General features: G+C 35.4%; 1 protein-coding gene across 1 annotated transcript in view; it reads right to left on the bottom strand.

Annotated features, from left to right (window-relative positions):
• MTTP (microsomal triglyceride transfer protein) overlaps nt 1–12034 on the bottom strand; it is a 45124-nt gene extending 33090 nt beyond the window's left edge. The window contains exons 1-3 of the mRNA XM_090266335.1: nt 11890–12034; nt 6203–6390; nt 4822–4965 (exon numbers count right to left, since the gene is read on the bottom strand). Of these exons, the coding sequence (XP_090122461.1) occupies nt 4822–4965; nt 6203–6390; nt 11890–11950 (393 nt within the window). The 5' untranslated portion in view covers nt 11951–12034. The remainder of the gene's footprint in view (nt 1–4821; nt 4966–6202; nt 6391–11889) is intronic.
• Between the last annotated feature and the right edge of the window lie 7914 nt (nt 12035–19948).

Raw genomic sequence — 19948 nt, 5'->3', positions numbered from 1 at the left:
ACTGGGTCTTTTTAAGAATTATAGTGTAACTTCCTTTCTAAATAATTCAAATTATGATATCTCCAGATATCATGACTATTGTAGATTCACAACTGATCGCTTAAGCCCAGATATAGTAAGAAGGGCTCACTAGTTGGCAAAGATCACATGCCTATGGCCTATGATTTTTAAGGCCTGAATCTTAAATACTGTAAAAAGCAAGAGCAGCCATTAAGTGGGAAAAGTACATTTACTCATCACCAATAACCTCACATTCCTCCCAGGCTACAAAATGTGTTTGACCCAAAATTTCAGGAAACCCAGTTCTCAGATTTAATCTCTGGACTATGCACAAGGTTAAGTAGTTTTTTGTCAGTGACCCACTTCTGTGGATCAAGACTTGATCTTGACCACTAAGTCCCTAATAGAATGATGATGGAGACTTTTGTATTTTCTGGAAAGCTAAATGATGTAAACTGTGAGACATAAAGAGAATTTTTCATTCTTTCTATTAGTTTTTATTATTTTCCTAGAGCTAGAAAAGTGGTCAAGTCTCTTTTTCCTTGTATGACTGCTACTTTGGGGGCTTAAATTCTGTTCTCTTGATGCAGAACACTAAGGTCCAAACAGACAGCACTGGTAATCCATATTAGCTAAATGTCAAAACTGTTAGAATTAAGCAGGATTTTGATAATTTAAAAAATAGTAATTAAGTCAGAACTTTGTGGTTCAATCCATGTGGCTATCACAGCAGTGATCTTAAATTTATTATTTCATAACAGGAACTGAATAAATTTTATTATATTCTGGCCATAAAAGTGATTTCTTCATTCAGTTTTGAAATGAGCTGTGAAGATCTGAGAGCACAAGACTCTTATCTAAATTCACAGTCCCCAGAGCTTCCAGAGACAGGTGGCAGCACAACCCAGTGACAAACTAATCCTTTAACCCAAGAAAACCAAACGTAGAGAGGATGGGATATGGAGAAGGAGATGAGGTGTCTCTTCCTGCCAAATTTTGAGGGTCAGTTGCCCCTTGAAATCAGTAGGTATTATTCACTTTTCCTTAAGGTAAAAAAAAAAAAAAAAAAAAAAAAAGCTTCTAGACATTCTCTTATATACATTCTTTAAGAATAAGAGAAAGCAAAATTCCATTAACTAGCTAAACAGCAAAAATTTTTTAAAAGGATCCCAGCAAACAGAGATTAGTCATTTTATCTTTTCTGCTTAACTGGCATTATGTCTCTAAACAACTTTTCGATATGTATGTAAGATGGAGCATAAGTAGGAAACAGCACGTTGGAAAACAGAAATGTGAAGAAATATATGAATAATTAGATTTTCAGTGTGTGTCTTTTTTTTTTTTTTTTGGAGGTTCAGTGTGTGTAGAGAAGCCACATTGCCAGATTCAGAGAGCAAATAAATGCCTAGAAACAACACACACAAAAAGGGCCAACTCAGCAGCCACGTGGTTAATTTAAGCAATACTGACAGCGAAAACCAGAAATGGAAATTAGGTAATCATCTAGTTCACTGGATTAGCATTTCACGTCAAGAAAGAATTTATGCTGTAACTTGAGGCATGTTTGGCTTGTCCATATTAATCAACTTAACCAGAAAATAATCATGTTTCCAACTTCATTTATGACTTGCAGACAAAACTAAAGTCATGCTCAAATACTTATGTAGGAGAGATGATTGTGCATGAAAAACAGATGTACAATAAATATGTATATAAGTATTTTAATTGGCTCTCTTTTATAATTTAAATATGGGAGCTCAAAACGAGGGGCTCAAGAAAGACAAAAATACATACTAATGAGCATCCATGAAATCACAGAAATTTCAGGGAGTAAAATTTAATTTGAACCTGGGGTAGAAAATACTCTTTAAGAAAACTGTCAATCAACAATTCAATCTTCCCTTTCACAATTTCTTTCATGGTAAGCTGAAATGAGAGTTTAAATAATGATCTTTCTGACAGTGATGTGGCTGAAAATTACACATAACTTCTTAGTCTCCAGGGTCATGGGTTTTTTTCTGGTAAGTAGTTTATCATATAATTGAAAGATAGCACAACGTACTTTAACCTGTGGCTACAGTAAATCATCGCAAGCCATAGCTCCTATAGAACTGGCACAGTGAAGTTACTGAAATAATGATGTGGCAGCTCCGTCCCAGCCTTTGAACAGTGAGGAAACTGAGTTCCTTCGTGTGTGTAACAAAGGACTTTGTACTCAACTGTTATCTGAGGGGCTATAAAATCACTGGCTGTCATTAAGACTATAAATGCAATTAATATTTTATGGGCTTAAGTGTTTTGCCACATTGGAAGGCCAGATGAGGAAATAACAGTATTTCATGTTGTTAACAAGTTGTGGTACATAAAAATCAAGTGAGTTAATAGATTTGATGAAGAATGAAATAGGAATGCTACAAGTCAACAGAAGAAGTGATATTTTCCCAAATGTTTTCCAGCTATAAGATAGTATATTAGTGGTTTCCAGCATAGATTCTAAAATTAGACTCTCTGTTGGGGTCCAGGTCCCCACTGGGGGTGTACCAGAGGCAACTAAGCAATGTTTCTCTCTCACGTCAATGTTTCTTTCTATCTTTTTCTCCCTCCCTTACCCTCTCTCTAAAAATAAATAAGATACGTAAAAAATAAAATTAAACCCTCTGTTCTAAATTCCAGTTCCACTGTTTGCTAGTTATGTGACCCTAAGAAAATTTCATTACTTCTCTTCACTTTGGTTTCCTCCCCTCATACATGAAAATGATAAAACAGCACCTGCTTCCTAGGGCTATCCTGAGGATACAAGAGATAATTCATGTAATGCCTTCAGTCAGTGTGGGCTATGAGTGCTCAGTGCTTTCAGCTTTTATTAAGCAAACAATAAGCAAAGTATTTCTCAAAATCTGACTCATTTTAGTTCTATAAAACCTTATTTGTTAACTCCTTTAGTTACAAGCATTTATGGTATTCCCACTATGAGCCAAGCACTGAATACATAGACATAATTACTGCCCACAAGAAGCCTACTCTGAATGTGGATGGCGGACAAATAAAGAGAGGATTACAATACACAGTGATCAGTGCTTTCATAGACATAAGCCCAGGGGGGGAAGGGGTTTGAGAGAGTATTGGGAAGGGCTTCCTGGAACTCCAAGTCTGTCAGTGTAAGTAAGGCATGGTTCTGGATGCTTTGGGGAAGATGGAGTGGAAAGGCATGAAAGTGAAAGTAAGGCTGCAATATAAAGAATATAAAGAATGGACATTTTCTCTACCAAAACCCATGATCTAGCAATGAACGCAAATGACAAAAGAAAGTGCTAAGGGCCATGAGTGAGCTACAAAGTGCTAAGGGGGTTCTAAAGAGGACTGGCTATTTCCAGCTGACTTGAAGCATGTGAGCTTTATAAAAGAAAGGCCCCTGAGCAAAACCTGAAGTGTTTTAAGTATTTTATCAAGTAGAGAAGGAAGAGAAGCATTTTTGAAATGTTGGTTCATATTTGGTTGTAGGAGAGGTGACCACACAATAATTCTTGTGAAGTCCTTTTTAGTATGTTACATAAAACCATGCACCATGATTAGATATATATTACATGTCTAAAACTTATATTTTAAAGTATTTATTTTCATCTTTATTTTAAATCTAGAATGTTCAAATCTAGAGAAAATTTAGACATGTGTAGAGTTTGAACTATAAGGGTTCTTTCTATTTTCCACTTTAGTTCCTAAAAATGAGTTTTCATCTTTATTGATGAATTTTTATGCACATTAATGTAATATCTATACTTTTCATAAACCAATCTATGTAATGCCTAATAATTCACTGATCACAATTGCTTCTCAATCCCAAACATATTAAGACAATTTTAATACAGTAGAACCAAAGCACAAGTAATGCACACTTACAGAATTTTCTGAGCAAATTTCAAATAGACATTCTACTGTCCATTCATTACTTTATGTATAAAATGCTTTTCAAAGTCATAGCTTTAAAATGATATCTAAATGCCTTTTGTAAAAAAAAAAAATCATTTAGAAATGCCATATCCTTTCAAAAGCTTCGATTTTGTACTTTAATCAGATATTTATTTTCTTATAACAAGTTAATATCACTTATTTAAGTTTGATCATTTCATTCTCATAACTTGTCTACTTTCTGAATTTATTCAATCATCTCTGATGAACTTTTGTGTTATAATATCTTTCTAGAACAACACAAACAAAGGAACTAAATAGAACAAAGAGCAAAATAGCAGTCAATGGGGGAGGGGAGAGGGAGAGAAGGGGGATAAGTAAGGGAAGGATTTAGTCAAAGGACGTGTATAAATGACTCATGGACATGGACAACGGGGAGGGATATGACTGTGGGAGAAGGAGTGGGCTGGGTGGGGGAGAGAAATTGGGGGAAAAGGGGACAACTGTAATTGAAAAACCAAAAATAAAAAAAAAATAAACAAATAAAAACTATCACACTCTTATAAATTTAAAAAAAAATCTTTCTAATCCTTCTTAAGTTAATAAAGAATGCATCTTTTAATAACCTCATCAATAAACAAGTACTTGCTTTTACTATAATTATTGTTATAAAATAGGGAATACAAATGGTTAGAAAATATAAATGAATTAAATGCCTTGATTTACTTCTGGAACATTTACTTTGCAACCTATTTGTTAGTTCTTGAAAAAAGTTCATTTGCCATAAAAGTGGTGACACCATGATCACCTAAGAATAATATCTACTGAAGGGAAGAGAAATATGAAGTTGGAGAAAAAGATGTGGGACTTCTCCAACCCCCACCCCCAGCCACCTGTCACCCAAACCACTTTTACCTTTCCATGGATTAGATGAAGGAGCACAGGTCTTTGTAAAGCTTCCAAGTTTTCTTTTCTTATGATTTTGGATGGATTTTTTCCTTTAAAAATGCTCTTCTCTCCCCTCTTCTGATTCACATTTTCAACATTTACATCTTTTATCTGATATCAAAGAAAGAGACCTATTAGAAAATTTCTATATCTGTTTTCATCAGATTGTTAGAAAATAAAAGAGTTAGTCATAATTTCTTCTGCTGTTTTTTCAATTCATGGTTCAGAGGACTTAGCTATTAACGTCAACAATTAGGTTTTTCAATTAGGTAAAAATACCAGTACTTAAAGAAATTTGTGACTTCAAGTTTATAATGATTATGACTATAAAATGTCTCTTTTGTGTTACTGTCAGTCATTCATTTTGAACTGTTGATATCTGCCTGATCTCTACACTTTCTGTACCATTTGTTTGGAAGGAGTGCTTCCCATTGTATTTCATCTATATACATAAAATTAAAGATGAATAGTATAATTACTGAACAAGAGGTACTTAATATTTTTAGTAGAATACAGTTGTATTGAGAAATGGCTTAGAGAGTTGGATGATGCAGTTTTGATTCAACTTGGAAGACACAACAGCTGTTAGAGACATCCAAATAAGCAAAGATCACTTGATAAATACATTGCAATGACACTTCATTATAAAGTATAACCACAACTACTTATCAGTTACAATGAAGCAAATTTGGTTTTGTGTACCTGTTTCACATTAATATGTGAAAGATTAACTAACTTTACTAAAGAAACCTACTGCCTTTAGGTCCTTGAAAAGCAAATATGGAATCATCATATATTAAAACTGGGAGACATCCCAGAGCCAAGCTAACTCGAGCTCCTTTCTCAACTCATAAATCTAAAGCATTACAACTGATCAACACTGCCATGCAAAGGAGCACCTAGCTTTTTTCCTTAGAATACAGAATAGGTTTACTCCTTCGCTGGTAAATCCACTTGTTATACCAAGGAACTCAGGAAAATTGGGAGGTCCAATTTATCTTTCAGTTATAGTAGGCTCAGTCGTTTTCACATGACATGGATTCTAGATCTCCAACTCCCAGAACAATTTCAAATGGATTCTAGTTTAATGTGTCTATTAATATGACACTTCGAACTGGACACCATACTCCAATTACTCACCAGCATATGCCTTTTTTTTTTGCCTACTTCAATGATTTGGAAGGATTCAAATCACTTTTGATTAGCAAAAACTTCAAAACTGTAAATATACATGTTTTAGTAATAGAAAAGAAACTAAATGGTTATACAACCAAGAACACAAAGCAAGTGCTCTCAAATGGTACACTTCTCAAAGACTTTGCTGACATCTCTGGTAGAAAATGCCCACCGTGATTTGGATCAGCTGGTCATCATCACCATCGGGATTCCTCCACAGTAAGACAACATCCACATTGGATGAAATTCGGTAACCCACACTATCTTGGAGTTTTCCTTTGCCCTGATTAACAAAAACTTCAGTGGAGTATGTGAGTTTGTACAGTCGGTCATTATTTAAAGAGAGACCAGTGGTGTGACCTGCAAAAAGATAGTGACACAAGTCAAGTGTTAGTTATAAGGCATACATCAGGCCAGGGACTATGCTATCTTGACTTCAATGCATCCTCATCTAGCAAAGTAGTGCCCAATGGGAGCTTAGTGAATATTTGCTAAATGAAAAATGGTTCTACTTTTCCATCTGCTAACATCAGTGGCTTGAACAACAACAACAAAAACAAAAAACAAATGAACTTCCATTTCATAAACATTAGTTTGTATCCCTAGACAACAATTTAAATATTGCCTTAGTTGAACTACAGAATGCTGTTAAAGAAATGTCATTGTATTGCTTTAAATTATATGTATGTGATTTCTTCCCCCACCACCCCAGCTTTATTAAGGTATAATAAATATGATTTCAAGCCGAAGTTGACCCTGGGATTTTTTAATAAAATTAATGAAAATCATTTGTAATTAAATGCAATGGATCATTGCCAAAGTTATTTTTGTGGTCAGAAGGGAGTTCCTTAAATTGGATATTTTGAATATTTAAAAAATATCACTCAATGCAGTTTACTCTGTAAATTTAATTAGTAAACTTTTAGTACAAAAGTACATATCAAGGTTACACATATAAGTTTAAATTAGCTGTTTCTGAATAAAACGATATTTCACTAAATAAAATCTTAGCACAGGCTTTAATTTGACTGGGGCAATTTAATATCAAATAGTATACAAGTCAGTATTGTGAGCCAAAGAAATTGATAAAATATATGGAGGAGATCAATTTAGTTTAATTTAACCCAAAGGAATACATAGGAGTGGGATCAAGTCTTTCTTAGAGATGACTTGAAGTTTGTAGTTTTATAAACTTTTTTTTCTGTGTGTATTTTCTATCTATAGGTCTCAGGAGGTAGTCAAAAAAATTTTTTCAGTGTACATTTTTTCTCAGAGCTAATGAGGTTGCACTACCTAGTTAACTATAATAGGCAACCATAACTTTGTTCTCCCTCAGGAAATATGCATATGATGGGAGGAACAGGAAAGGAGGTTAAGATGAGTAGGCCAGAATTGAGGCATCTGAGAAAAAAGTAAAATTACTTTGCAAAGTCAAAAAATTAAGAAAACCTCTGAAGAGTCTTTACCATCTATTGTCTCCATCACCTACTATAGCACCTACTGCCCAGAGGAAAAAATGGTCAAAATACAGCCTCTAATAAACTAAGTGTTTTCTATGCATTATTATATATAATCCTCAAAAAAACCTAATAGGGTAGGTAACATTATTAATCTCGTTTCATAGATAAGGAAACCAAGGGGCACAGAGATTATACATTTCATCCAAGATCACCCAGATAGTGGTAGAGTCAGGATGTGAACCCATGCTGGCTGGATTTAGAGATCATGCTCTTGCCTATACTCTACACAGCTAAACCTTTAGGTTGAACACTTTTCTATTCCCAGGGAGTGAGCTAGGCATTCATTCATTCAGTCAGTCACTCATTCATTCAACAAGGGTGTACTGGGCACCCACTGATTGGTGGGCACCTTTCTAGGCTCTAGTGCTATACCAGTTAACAAGCAGACAAAATGTCTACCTCTAATGAAGTTTAGGAGGAGGAGATGGGCAATAAGCTTATATACTTATAAGTATATAAAGAAAAATGAAACAGAAAAGGGAATGAAGGTGCTGAGGGAAAGATATTTGTGAGAAGGTAGTATTCTGGGCAAAGGCTAGACACATGGGTACCTGTGGGAAAGCCATCCCCACACCCCTGACTCCCTATCCTCCCTACAGAGAGAATAGCAAGTTCAAAGGCCCTGAGGAGAGTTCATGCAGGTGTAATGGAAGAACAGCAGGGAGGCCAAAGAGGCTAGAACTGAGTAAATGAAAGACAGCAGAAGGAGGTGAGGTCAAACAGGTACCAATGGGTGGCAGGGAGACCTGGGGGGCCTTTGCATAGACTTAGAATTTGACTCTGAGTAGATGTTGGGTAAAGTTCTATGATCTGAAAAACCTTCAAAGAAAGGGGATAAGGGAAGACCTAGGAATCTGGAAAAGCCAGGAGGAGGAAATGTAGAAGTGGGTATTCACATATATACTCATAGACACAAAAAAGACTGTGTCCAAGCAACAAGTCAGGCAGAGCCTCAGGTAAAAGATACGGATGACAGAAAAGGTCAGGAAAAATCTTGGAGGAGATGAAGTCTGTGACTCCCTTTAACCTCCCCTACCTCAACTCTTCTACATTTTAACTGGGGACAGTGCTGCAGGTTCAAACATTGGCTTTCAGGCCAGGAAAGATATTTTGGCCAGAGATTCTGTATAAGGCATAAAGGAAATACATCTTTTCTTATCTAATCCTCACAGCAATTCTGAAAGATAAGCATTATATGACACAAGAAAAGCTGACTCTGTGCAACTCAACAGATATAATGCAGAATTTGACATTTAAATTTACCAAGTTCCAAGTTTTGTGGATCACATGAAGGTGTTTTCTGATTAAAATAACTATGAAAAGTTTGTAACAAGGTACACTCCCTTAGATTCTAAAGCTTTCCAAACTATCATGCTGATTATTTTTTCTTGCTTTTATGTTACTGGCCAATGGAATGTGAAAATGGACAACATACACTAGATCAGTTTTTGACTATGACTTAGAATGGATAAAGCACAGGAAAGAATAAGCCTTGTTCTGGACCTTTTTCCTACCTATTGGAGCCTAAAATGGCTCCAATATGTGGATTGTGTTTTTAGTGTTGTCCCTGTTATCCTTACCTCTTTGATAAATATTTCTGTTGATTTGTTCAGAGATCTGGCAACACTGAGCAATAGGGGCAAGTTCTTTTTATACTATTGACTTCATTATTTTTAAGGTGTTGGTCTTTAGAGTATGCAAAATGGCATATTTTGAAAGTGATGTTAGATAAAACCACAAGAGAATCGGTACCTCTTCAATGTGCCTCTTCAAGTGTATCTAGAACTTTTAAGTGACTTAAAAGCAACAAAATTTAGTTTTAAACATTTTAGGAAATATCTTAAAATATTTATCAAACTTAGATGAACACACTAGCACAGTTAAGTGGCTTAAGCAAGAAGAAAGTAGAGATAGATTAAAGGTGAAGTTTGAAGAGACATGCAATAGTGATAAGGATGATAGGTTATGGGATTTAGGATTCCAACAGAAAACGACAAGGCTGGAAGTAAAGAGTAGCATGAAGGATACGGAGAGAAAAATGGAAGATGATTAATGTGAATGAATTAATAAGTATAGGTATGGCTGGAGAATGAGAGAAAGACTGGAAGTGAAGAAACTACTCAGATTTAGAAGTGATGAAATTAAATAAAAAGTTTATGTGTGGGTTATCAGAAGTAAAAGTATTTAAAGAAAACCCAAAGAAGCACTGACAACAGATCCACCATTACAAAATATAATTCAGAAAAACTTGAGTTTTCAGAATGTTCACACCAAGCATACCTCTTCTAAATAGATTCTCTTTCATATTAATCTGAATCCCCTCCTCCATTCTCTTAACAGTCCAACCAAAATCCACCCTAATCTGGTGATTTGCTCAATAGTTGCATTAACAATTAAATTTGAGATGATTTTTGAGGTGATACATGGAATCCCAAAAACTTATACCAGCCTGATTTTAAGGTAATTTTTCAAAAGTAGTTTGCTTGTTAAATGTCAATCATTACAGAGAGCAATAAATTTATTATTAAATCATGGTACTGTCACAGAAAAGGTTATCATATCACATCTAAGTAAAGAGAGAGTCCTGTACTTTTTACTTATGATATTTGGCATAAGCAGCTGGTACCACGAAGTTACTGACACTTAAGCTTTGGGGCCCTCACTTGCCCAGGGTCATTTCGAGATCTTGGAAGGGGACCGTAGCAATGTGTACACATGCCATATCTTTTTTTTTTAGTAACATTTGTAAAAGTAAGATGTTTTTGTAATTTGTTCTCAAAGGTGGCCCTTAAGTTGCATAGTCTTCAGGTTCTAAAATTCTAAGTTTACCACTGAACTTGTACACAACAAACTATCTGTCTGTCACCTTCTAAACCTGTGTGTTTTTGTTGTCTGTGTGTATTTTTAAATCTTTATACGTGCATGTACTTGAAAATATCAAATTATGCAATTTTCTTATTTATATGGTGGGGGAAAAAGAGAAACCCACAGTAATTACTATACCTCAATTATTTTCCTCAAAATAATCATGGTATTAGGTTTGATATTATGGTGTAAAAATCACTCATGTTTCAAATACACAACAATTTACTTGACAGATAATAAAATAGTAAGATCTTTATCTAATAATTCTCAGTCAGATATAATTTACAAACCTCAAAATTTTTCTCATAATTTTTTTTCATCCAAGTAAGGATTGTATCTTTAAATACCAAGCATTTTAGAAAATGGTGAATAATATTGTTTTTAGTTCAAGAACATAGTGTCATATGCTTACATAAAATCATTTCAATTTAGTCCTCCATTTATTGTTCCAGTAAGAAAGTTTGTCTTCTTGGTGGAAATTTTCCATGCAAAATATGTTGAGAAAAACTTCATTTTATCATCAAAAGCCACAGTTATCCAAAAAGGGTTTTTAAAGTTTACAAATAACTTTTATATCAAGTACTTAGAGTACACAGATAATAAATAGAACCTTATCATGCTAAGTTCTGTGTTAGATCAATTAGCTTTGATAGTGTCCCCTCTTAAGAGACTAAAAAGGTGATAATTTTACAAATGCGACATTTAGAAATCCAAGGAGTGTATAAACTAGCTGATTTTAAACAAGATTCCATATCAATACATTTCATATATCTTTTTGAAACCACTACTCATAAAATGCTTTTTTCTCTCCAGGGTATCAATTTTAAAAAAAATATTTTTATCTTAAAGAAGAAAAGATAACTAGCAACAATATTTTTCCAAAGATAAAAAAATCTTCATTCTTAAACCTCTATCATGTAGTTTTACTTTCTGTAATTCACCAACTCTGATAATTCTATTATTTCTAAAGAGTCATAAAATTAAACATGTGCTTTACCATTTCGTTCATAATTCTTTGGCAAATCAAATGCTTTTTGATTGGGTCTAATTCTTCTTGATGTCACATTACTAAGCAACTATGAGAAAATTGAAGAAAAAAAATTTTAAAACCTTCTCTTACAATTCAAATGAAGGAGCGGAGTTCAGAGAGTGACCAACAGCAGCAGGTAACAATAGATGGCATCTTTTTTCTCCCTTTTAAAAATTGACCATGAATGAGAAATTGAAGCAAAAGTACACTAAACTGAGGAACTGCAACTAAAAGGAACCTCTGGTTTTGTTTTGTTTAAAGTATACAGGGATTTTAATTTGGTTTTTATTCTAACCTAGTTATGCCTTTACAAATGTTCCATACTTATTTGGTTTTGAAGATGGTTTAGTTAGAAACTCTTTCACTATTCACACACACACGCACACACACACTTTCCCCTCAAAGATTAAAATTAAAGTTTAGCAAAAGGCAACACAAACTTACCTTTAACAGAAGCTGAATATGAGGAAATGAAGCAGAGAAAAAGCACAGCAAGAAGAATCATATTGACTAGCCACTCTCTAATGCATCCAGTACCCAGCAAGGAGTCACTAAGAAGTGGACTCTTCTGATGGCAGTGAGGGAATGTCCCTCCTTAGAACCTGTAATGATAATGTTTATCGCTGGGGAAAGGTCAGATTCCAAACTCCAAAATCAGGACCTAAGTTCACCAAAGGGCTCACCATTAATGATTAAACATAGGTGGGCTGTAGTTTTCAGCTTTTCACTCTTTAAATTTATTTTACTCAATAAGGAAAATGAAGAAAATTTTCACCTTTGAGAGCTAAGCTAAACCACTCTACCTTCTTGTAAATTCAGAAGTACTTGGGGACATTTGAGGAAAACCGGTGCTGATACTTCCCTGCTCAAACAGTAATCATCATGCCTATAATATGAAATACCTGTCTTCGTGTTTTACCATTTTATTTGGAAGGGTAGTGAGGATTCTCAAACTCAGCTAAACTTAATTGAATTTTATTATGTCTTCTATGCTCATCTTTGATTGCGTTCTATTAGAAGTCACTCTGCCTTTTAGGGCTTAAATTTAAAAATTTTAAGTTGTGCCACCACCAATCACTTCAAAATAATGTTAGAGTAGGTATAACTTTCATTTCTGAAACCTAGATGATCAACATTGTTTATTATTAATATGTTCACAGGCCAATTGAGTATATATGAGTATATCAGAGTAGACTTCTAGCTACATCTATGACAATAAAGTTAGTTGTTTAAGTTGCCAAAACTGGCTGAATGGAGTCCATGCTTTCTGAATCCCATTTCTAGGAAGAGATTCAGAGGGAGAATTCTAATCATTAGCACTTTTGCTACAGAAAATTAATTAGGAACCATGTCTAAAATCAAAGCAAATACCCTAGTGTGGCTAAGGCCACGCTAACTGAAACAATTTTTATCCTTGGGAACTCCCACAAGAGAGACCTAATATGAACAATGAGGTGGTTTGGGTGGCATGTGGGGTGTTTTCGGCAAAAAAGGAATAAAATACTTATGAAAGGCCATTGAAATGAACTTGAAAATACTTAAAGCCATGTTTAATTATAAAATTGGTTCTTAAATCTAACCCTTGTCTTTCTCAAAATCCTTTTCTAGAATCCTAATCTTAAATTTAATTTAGACAACCCACGTAAAAGGTAGCCAACTTGATAGGGCCACAAAATAAAATAAAAAAATTTTAAATCTACAAAATTTATATAAAAAAAATAAAAGTTGAAAATTGTTCATCTTTATCATCTATTGAGATTAGAACTTCATTTGCTGTCATAAGTTTTGTATATAAATTATGGCTAAAGTATCTATACAAAAATAAAATGTTTGGTTGTAACTTTCACATTTAAGTTATAAATAATACTTTTTCCTGGGATAAAGAGACAAGGCCATTCTTAGAAAAATACTTTTGTTTTCAGATATAGTAGGTATTACAAATATAAGGTAATGTGAACATCTTTTACCATTTTACATGGTACTATATTTCTATATGTTTCCCCAATTTCTGCATTACAGAAGGATATAAAGCCATAATAGTCACTTAAACTTTACACACTTATTTGTTTAAATTAAGAACTAATTTGAATCTTATGTGATTCTATGAGAACTGTTTTTTTGGATTTCCATTTCAGGCTCATAGTTACACAGACCTTTAAGGTTTGTCATGCTAAGTAGTGCATGATACGTGTCTCTTCGGGTAAAGTACCATTCGTTGTCAGGTGTCAGAGTCCAACCAATAAAAGGTATATCACTATTGCCTAATAAATGCTGTTTCACTTGAACATTTCCTTTCCACTGGAAAGCTGTTATAAGTCACTGTATTAGTCATTTCAATATATAGATTGCTCAAATAAGGCTGCTTCTGTTGGTGATAGGTAACATCACCATTTACATATAAGTTTTTCTGTTTACAAAGACATTTGAAAGACTTAGGATTGTTTAATCTGAAATAAAACAAGAATGCCAAACACTTTCCGTATTCAGTGAATTTTGTGTACTAAAAAAGAGGCATTCTCCTCTGCTGCCTTATTGATCAAACAGAACAAACATTGTACAATATATATGAGAGAAAATTGATTTCTTATGAATGACATAGAATTATCAACTGGGACTGTCCTTTAGTAAGTCCACTTGACTACTGTGGTTAGATGTGCCCGGGAAAAATTACAGGGGAAAATACTGATCTGTGTTATCCAGTCAAAATCAAGTAACAGATTTTAAAACAATGCTACTACAATGAAATTTCACTGGTAGTACATGCCACTATGTAATAGTACTTTACTACTACTTTGCAGTAATAAGTAAGAGACTATGAAATAAAGATGAATGACTAATTCCAAAGTACAGTTGTGTTTCTGTTAAGTATCAGAGGTTGTTAGGAGTTAACTTATTTTCCTTGATCAGAAGATAAATGAATTTCACCACACTAAAGGCAGAAGAAAATGTATTACCCAATAAGATAAACATATAGTAGGTCAGGTCAGCTAACAATACAGGAATAAAAAGTCTTTATAGCATCAGAACACTGTACTCTGTTCTTTTTTAATAATCAATGAAAAAAACTTCAGAGGTGCATTTCAAGTTATCCTTAAGTGGTCATAATAAAATCTACTATTAGTTTCAATTCAGTGAAGGAATTAGCATTTTTAAGGAATGCTGCAAAAAATATTTTTAGGTTAATAATATTCTTATGATCTAATGAAGTCTTCTATGCCACGGCAAAGTTATAGAATACATATACTATTTTAAAGATATTGTTTAAGATTTCTGTTTCAGAAAAAAATACCCACTAAATGCCTTTCCTTAACAAGGGTAAACTTGAGACTTGGGTTTGAAACACTAGGAATCTAAAACTCTCCAAAAAAGACACTGATTTCTTAGCAACCAGAAATACCTTATGGGTCAATAACAGCCACCCTAAGAGGAACCTAACTTTATATTATCTTCAGCCACACAAAACTGAATTTTTAGCATTTAAAAGAGAGAATTGATGGCTTTCTTTCAGTAGATTAAAGAAATGGCTCTCTTGTTTTGTAAAGAAAAAAAATGTAAATTTTGACCAGAATAATTTTATTTATAAAGGCAGTCCAGAGATTTCTCATATAGCCTACACCCAGTTACTCTTATTATGTCTTACATCATTGTGGTAGATTCATTAGTATTAAAAAACCAATATGTATATAATTATTATTAACTAAAATTCAGATGTTACTTGAATTTTCTTATCTAATGCTTTTATTTTTCTGTTCCAAGATCCCATCCAGAATATAATACTAGTTTTAGTTGTCATGTACCCTTAAGCACCTCTTTTTTTGGTGACAGTTATTTACGGGATGCTCCTCTATTGCAGTTTATGGGATGATTTTCTTATGATTTGACTGGGCTTATAGGTTTGGGGGAGGAAGACCACAGAGGTGCCATTTTCATCACATGCTGTCAATGGTACATACTATCAACATGATTTATTACTGTTGATGTTGACCTTGATCACCTGTCAGACTTCTCCACTGTAAAGTTACTCTTTTTTCACTTTCTTTTTATACTATCCTCTTTGGAAGGAAGTACTATATGCAGCCAATATTAAGGATTAGGGAGTTATATTCCTCCTCCTTGAGGGTGATTATATATATAAATTATTTGGAATTCCTTTGCATGAGAGATTTGTCTCTTATCCTTCTTTTACTTATCATTTATATCAGTATGGATTTATGAGTATTTATTTTATATTTTGGGTTATAATACAATTATTACAGCTTTAGCCATTGGGAGCTCTTTTAGTTGATTCCTGTGCTCCTTTGATATATCCTATCTGTGCATGCATGTGGCCACGTGTGTTAAAACATCTCCTTAATTTCTGGCACTACAAAATACTCCAGTTTCATTTTGTACATTTTCATCTTGTCATTTTTCCAAGGAGCTCTGGTTCCTTTTATTGAAGAATGGTATTCAGAAACCAAGATCTGGACACAAAGTGTGCTATTTCTACATCGTGTTTTCCAACCCATGAACAAAGAATATCTCTACATTTATTTAGATCTTTATTTCTTATGTCAGAGTTTTGTAGCTTCCTTCAGATAGATCCTGTATATGTTTTGTTAGACTTGTACCTAAGTATTTCTATTTTGGATTCAAACTTTTTTGTTTCAAGTTCCAATAGCTCAATTGACTTTTTTTTTTTTTTTTAAGTATATTTTATTGATTATATTGTTACAATAGTTCCAATTTTTTTCCCCTTTGCTCCCCTCCGCCCAGCACCCCCCTTCCCCAACAATCCCCTCTCCAAGTCCATGCCCATGGGTCGTACATATAAGCTCTCCCGCCTCACCCTTTCATATATTCTTCTTCTTCTTTTTTTTAAAATTAATTAATTAATTAGTTAAATATTTTAACAATAAAAAATAACAATTCCTCCCTCTCAGACTTAAGACCCTTTACAATCTTATAAAGGACAATGGATGAAGGTCTCGAGCTCCTCTAGCTGCTTCAAGCTGGACATGGTCGTCGTCCTACCTACCCGTGGGTCAAGAAATCCCTAATAAGAGTGGGGATGTGGAGGGGAGGGTGGCCTTCCCACAAGGGGAAGGATCGTGCAGACTCCAGGTTGGTTGGCTGTCTCTGGACAACGGCATGCTTGGTTTGACAGGCTGGCATCCTTGTTGTATTCTGGGGGCAACAGGGTTAAAGGACATCATTTAATCCGTAACCACTAGATGACAAAAGACAGGTATTAATTTTTCAATGTCCCACATTAGGGAAAAGAAGGGCTTCTTTGGAGGAAGGTGTGCCAGGTACATCTCACCTGTCCAAAACCCTTTTGCCCATTATACTTATTTTGGACTGAGGGAAATATTTTAGGTTTCCCCCATCTCAGGCCTCTGGGCTTTTTCTGTCCAAGCCATTAGGATAGAAAAGAGAAACCAGTTTTAAAGTGAAGCCCACAGACCACCCCGTTCTTCACCAACCCAGCCACTTAGTTCAGCCAAACCATTGAGTCTCAGGAGGCAGCAATGCAGACAGGATTAAGTGAGGCCTATGCATACAGATAATCACTCAGGTAATGAGATTGTAGGCTTATGCCCTTTGAAAACAGAAAACACATGTTAATTTATGTAACATAACCCACATACAAGTCTCTAAATCTGTAGGACTGTCTTATCGGAAGGAAAATCCTTGTCCTTCTAATATTCACTGAACTTGCATTTCTATTCTTTATATTTTTATTCCCCCCCCACTAAAAAATTTTCTGTTTGTTTGTTTTTCCACTACAGTTGTCTCACTTTTTTTCCCCCTCTTGCTTCCCTGCACCCTGCCCCCCCCCACACAGTCAGTCCCCACCCAGTTGTCCATGTCCATGGGTCATTCATACATGTTCTTTGACTAGACCCTTCCCCTTCTTACCCCTTCTCTCCCTCCCATCTCCCCCTTTGTTACTGTTAGTTTATTCCTTGTTTACATACCTCTGGTTCAATTTTGCTCATTTGTTTGTGTTGTTCATTAGTTTCCTGTAACAGGTGACAGCATAAGGTAATTTTCTTTTGTTGCCTGGCTTATTTCGCTAAGCATAATTCTCTCTAGTTCCATCCATGTTGTTGCAAATGGTAGAAGTTCCTTCTTTCTTTCAGTACTTATTCATTGTCATTTTCCCCCTTTGTACTCGTGTTCCTCTCTGTCTCTCTGTTTCTTCATCTTCTTAAAGCAGACCCTTTAGCATCTCTTGCAATGCTGGTTTGGTGGAGATGAATTCTTTTAGCCTTCTTTTGTCTTGGAAACTCCTTATTTCACCTTCCATTTTGAATGAAAGCCTTGCTGGGTAGAGTATTCTTGGTTGTAGGCCTTTGTTTTTCATTGCTTGGAATATTTTTTGCCATTCCCTTCTGGCTTGTAGTGTTTCTGCTGAGAAATCTGATGATAGCCTTATTGGAGCTCCCTTGTATGTTATTAGTTGTTTCTCTCTTGCTGCTTTTAGGATTCTCTCTTTGTCTTTGAATGTTGGCATTTTAATTATGATGTGTCTTGAAGTGGGCCTGTTGGGGTTCATCTTCATTGGGACCCTCTGCGCTTCCTGGACTTGCGTGACTCTTTCTCTCGTCATGTTAGGAAAGTTTTCTGTCATTAGTTTTTCAAAGAGGTTTTCTATCCCTTGCTCTTCTTCTTCTCCTTCTGGAATTCCTATGATACGGATATTATTACGTTTCATGTTGTCCTGCAGCTGTCTTAGAACCTCTTCAGTCTTGTTCAGTCTTTTTTCATTTTGTTGCATTGTCTGGGAGTTTTTGTGTAGGTTGTCCTCCAGCTCGCTGATCCGATCTTCTGCTTCCTCTAGCCTGCTTTTAATTCCTTCTACTGTGTTCTTCAATTCAGAGATCGTATTTTTCATTTCCTCCTGGCTCTTATTGATAGCTTCTATGTCCTTTTTCATGCTCACGTAATTTTCTGTGAGTTCCTTGTAGTTTTTCTGGAGTTCTTTGAAGTTTCCGCTGAGCTCATTCAGCTTCTCCATAATCCATGTTTTGAATTCCATATCTGATAGTTCGCTCCCCTCTATTTCATTTAGCACTCTTTCTGGGGATTCTACCTTTCCTTTTGATGGGAGGTTGTTTCTCTGTCTCCCCATTTTTTTTACTCCTATTGTTTGTTGGTGCTTCTTGGAATGATCTGCACTTCCTGGATCTGCCTCTGGTGGCGTCAGATCATGTACCAGTCTGGCCCTAGGCAGCCTGTTGGAGACTTCCAGGGATCTACTGCTGTTGTCTGTCTTCTTTGATTGTTAATCTATTCAATCTGTGATTAGCTGTCAGGCTTAAGGACTGTGGGTGTGGCAGCTTAATTCCTGTAGGCAGGGCTTTTGCTTCCCCTCAGGCTGACGCCACTTGGAGGGGAATGGTCTACCCGCAGTACTGGGGATGAGTCAGCACTGGGACCCAGTCAGCTGCTCCTCCAGTTCTCCCCTCAAAGCCACCGTGCCAAATTCTCCCCAAGTGTCTCCAGCCCTCATTGCCTTCCCTCTGCTTGAGCCCAGGGTAAGTGGTGGCCAAAATATTTTCGTATGTGATCCACTTAAGAGCTCTTTTTCTCCTGCTGTTTCTCTCCGGCTAGCAAGAAAGCCTGTGGCTTTTCGCTTTTCACAGCTGATACTATTTTACTTTCCACTCTGTCGCTGTAGGCTGGGAAGCCCAGCTGGGGGTTTAGACCCTGCCCTTCTCAGGGGGAATCCCCGGCTGCTGAGCTGTTTCTCAGCCCCTTCAGCTGCCACCCGTGGGAGCCCAGCCAGCCCTTCCACGTCTCCACACTCCCTACCGGTCACGTTGTGATGTAGCGGCCTTTTCTGTCTCTCCGTGGTTATAAGACTTCTCTCCAGCTGGTGTTCGGTTCGTTATTCCAGATGATTTCTCCAAAATTACATTGTAAATCCAGACTAGTTCTAGGAGGAAGTTAGTGTAGCTTCCACTTACTCCTCCGCCATCTTGTTTCTCTTCAATTGACTTTTATATGTTAACCTTGTATCTTGTGACTTTTCTATAATCACTTATTAGTTTCATAAGGAATTTTTGTTGTATATTTTGGGGGTCTTTTTACAAAGACAATCATGTCACTTGAGAACAGTTTTACGTCTTTTTATTTCCTTTCTTATCTTGTTGCACTAGCTAGGACTTCCAGTATAATGTTGAATATTTTTGTGTACTTTTTGTATTACATATTGTTTCCCGAGTTCTGAATTTTCTCCAATCACTTTAGGAGTTTTTTGGTTTTATGTTTTTCTTTCTATTTTTTATCATTTTAGACTTTTGTTTTGAAATATTGGGTTATACTTTTCATCCTTTTTCCTGCTTCATATTCATTTTTATTATAACAACTTTTAACAGGATTAAACTATGACTTTTGGGGGTTGTATTTTTAGGCTAAATAAGATATTCTGTACATTTTAGAGAGGGATGGGTAAGTAGAATAGCTTTTCTAACAATGGTTCTAGAACTTCCTTTTTTGGTACTTTCTTATTTCA

Source organism: Furipterus horrens, unplaced genomic scaffold (assembly GCF_987537825.1).
Source record: "Furipterus horrens unplaced genomic scaffold, mFurHor1.1.pri manual_scaffold_2, whole genome shotgun sequence".
Classification (NCBI taxonomy): domain Eukaryota; kingdom Metazoa; phylum Chordata; class Mammalia; order Chiroptera; family Furipteridae; genus Furipterus; species Furipterus horrens.
The sequence above is the reverse complement of the archived record's forward strand: the minus strand, read 5'-3'. Positions and strand labels throughout refer to the sequence as shown.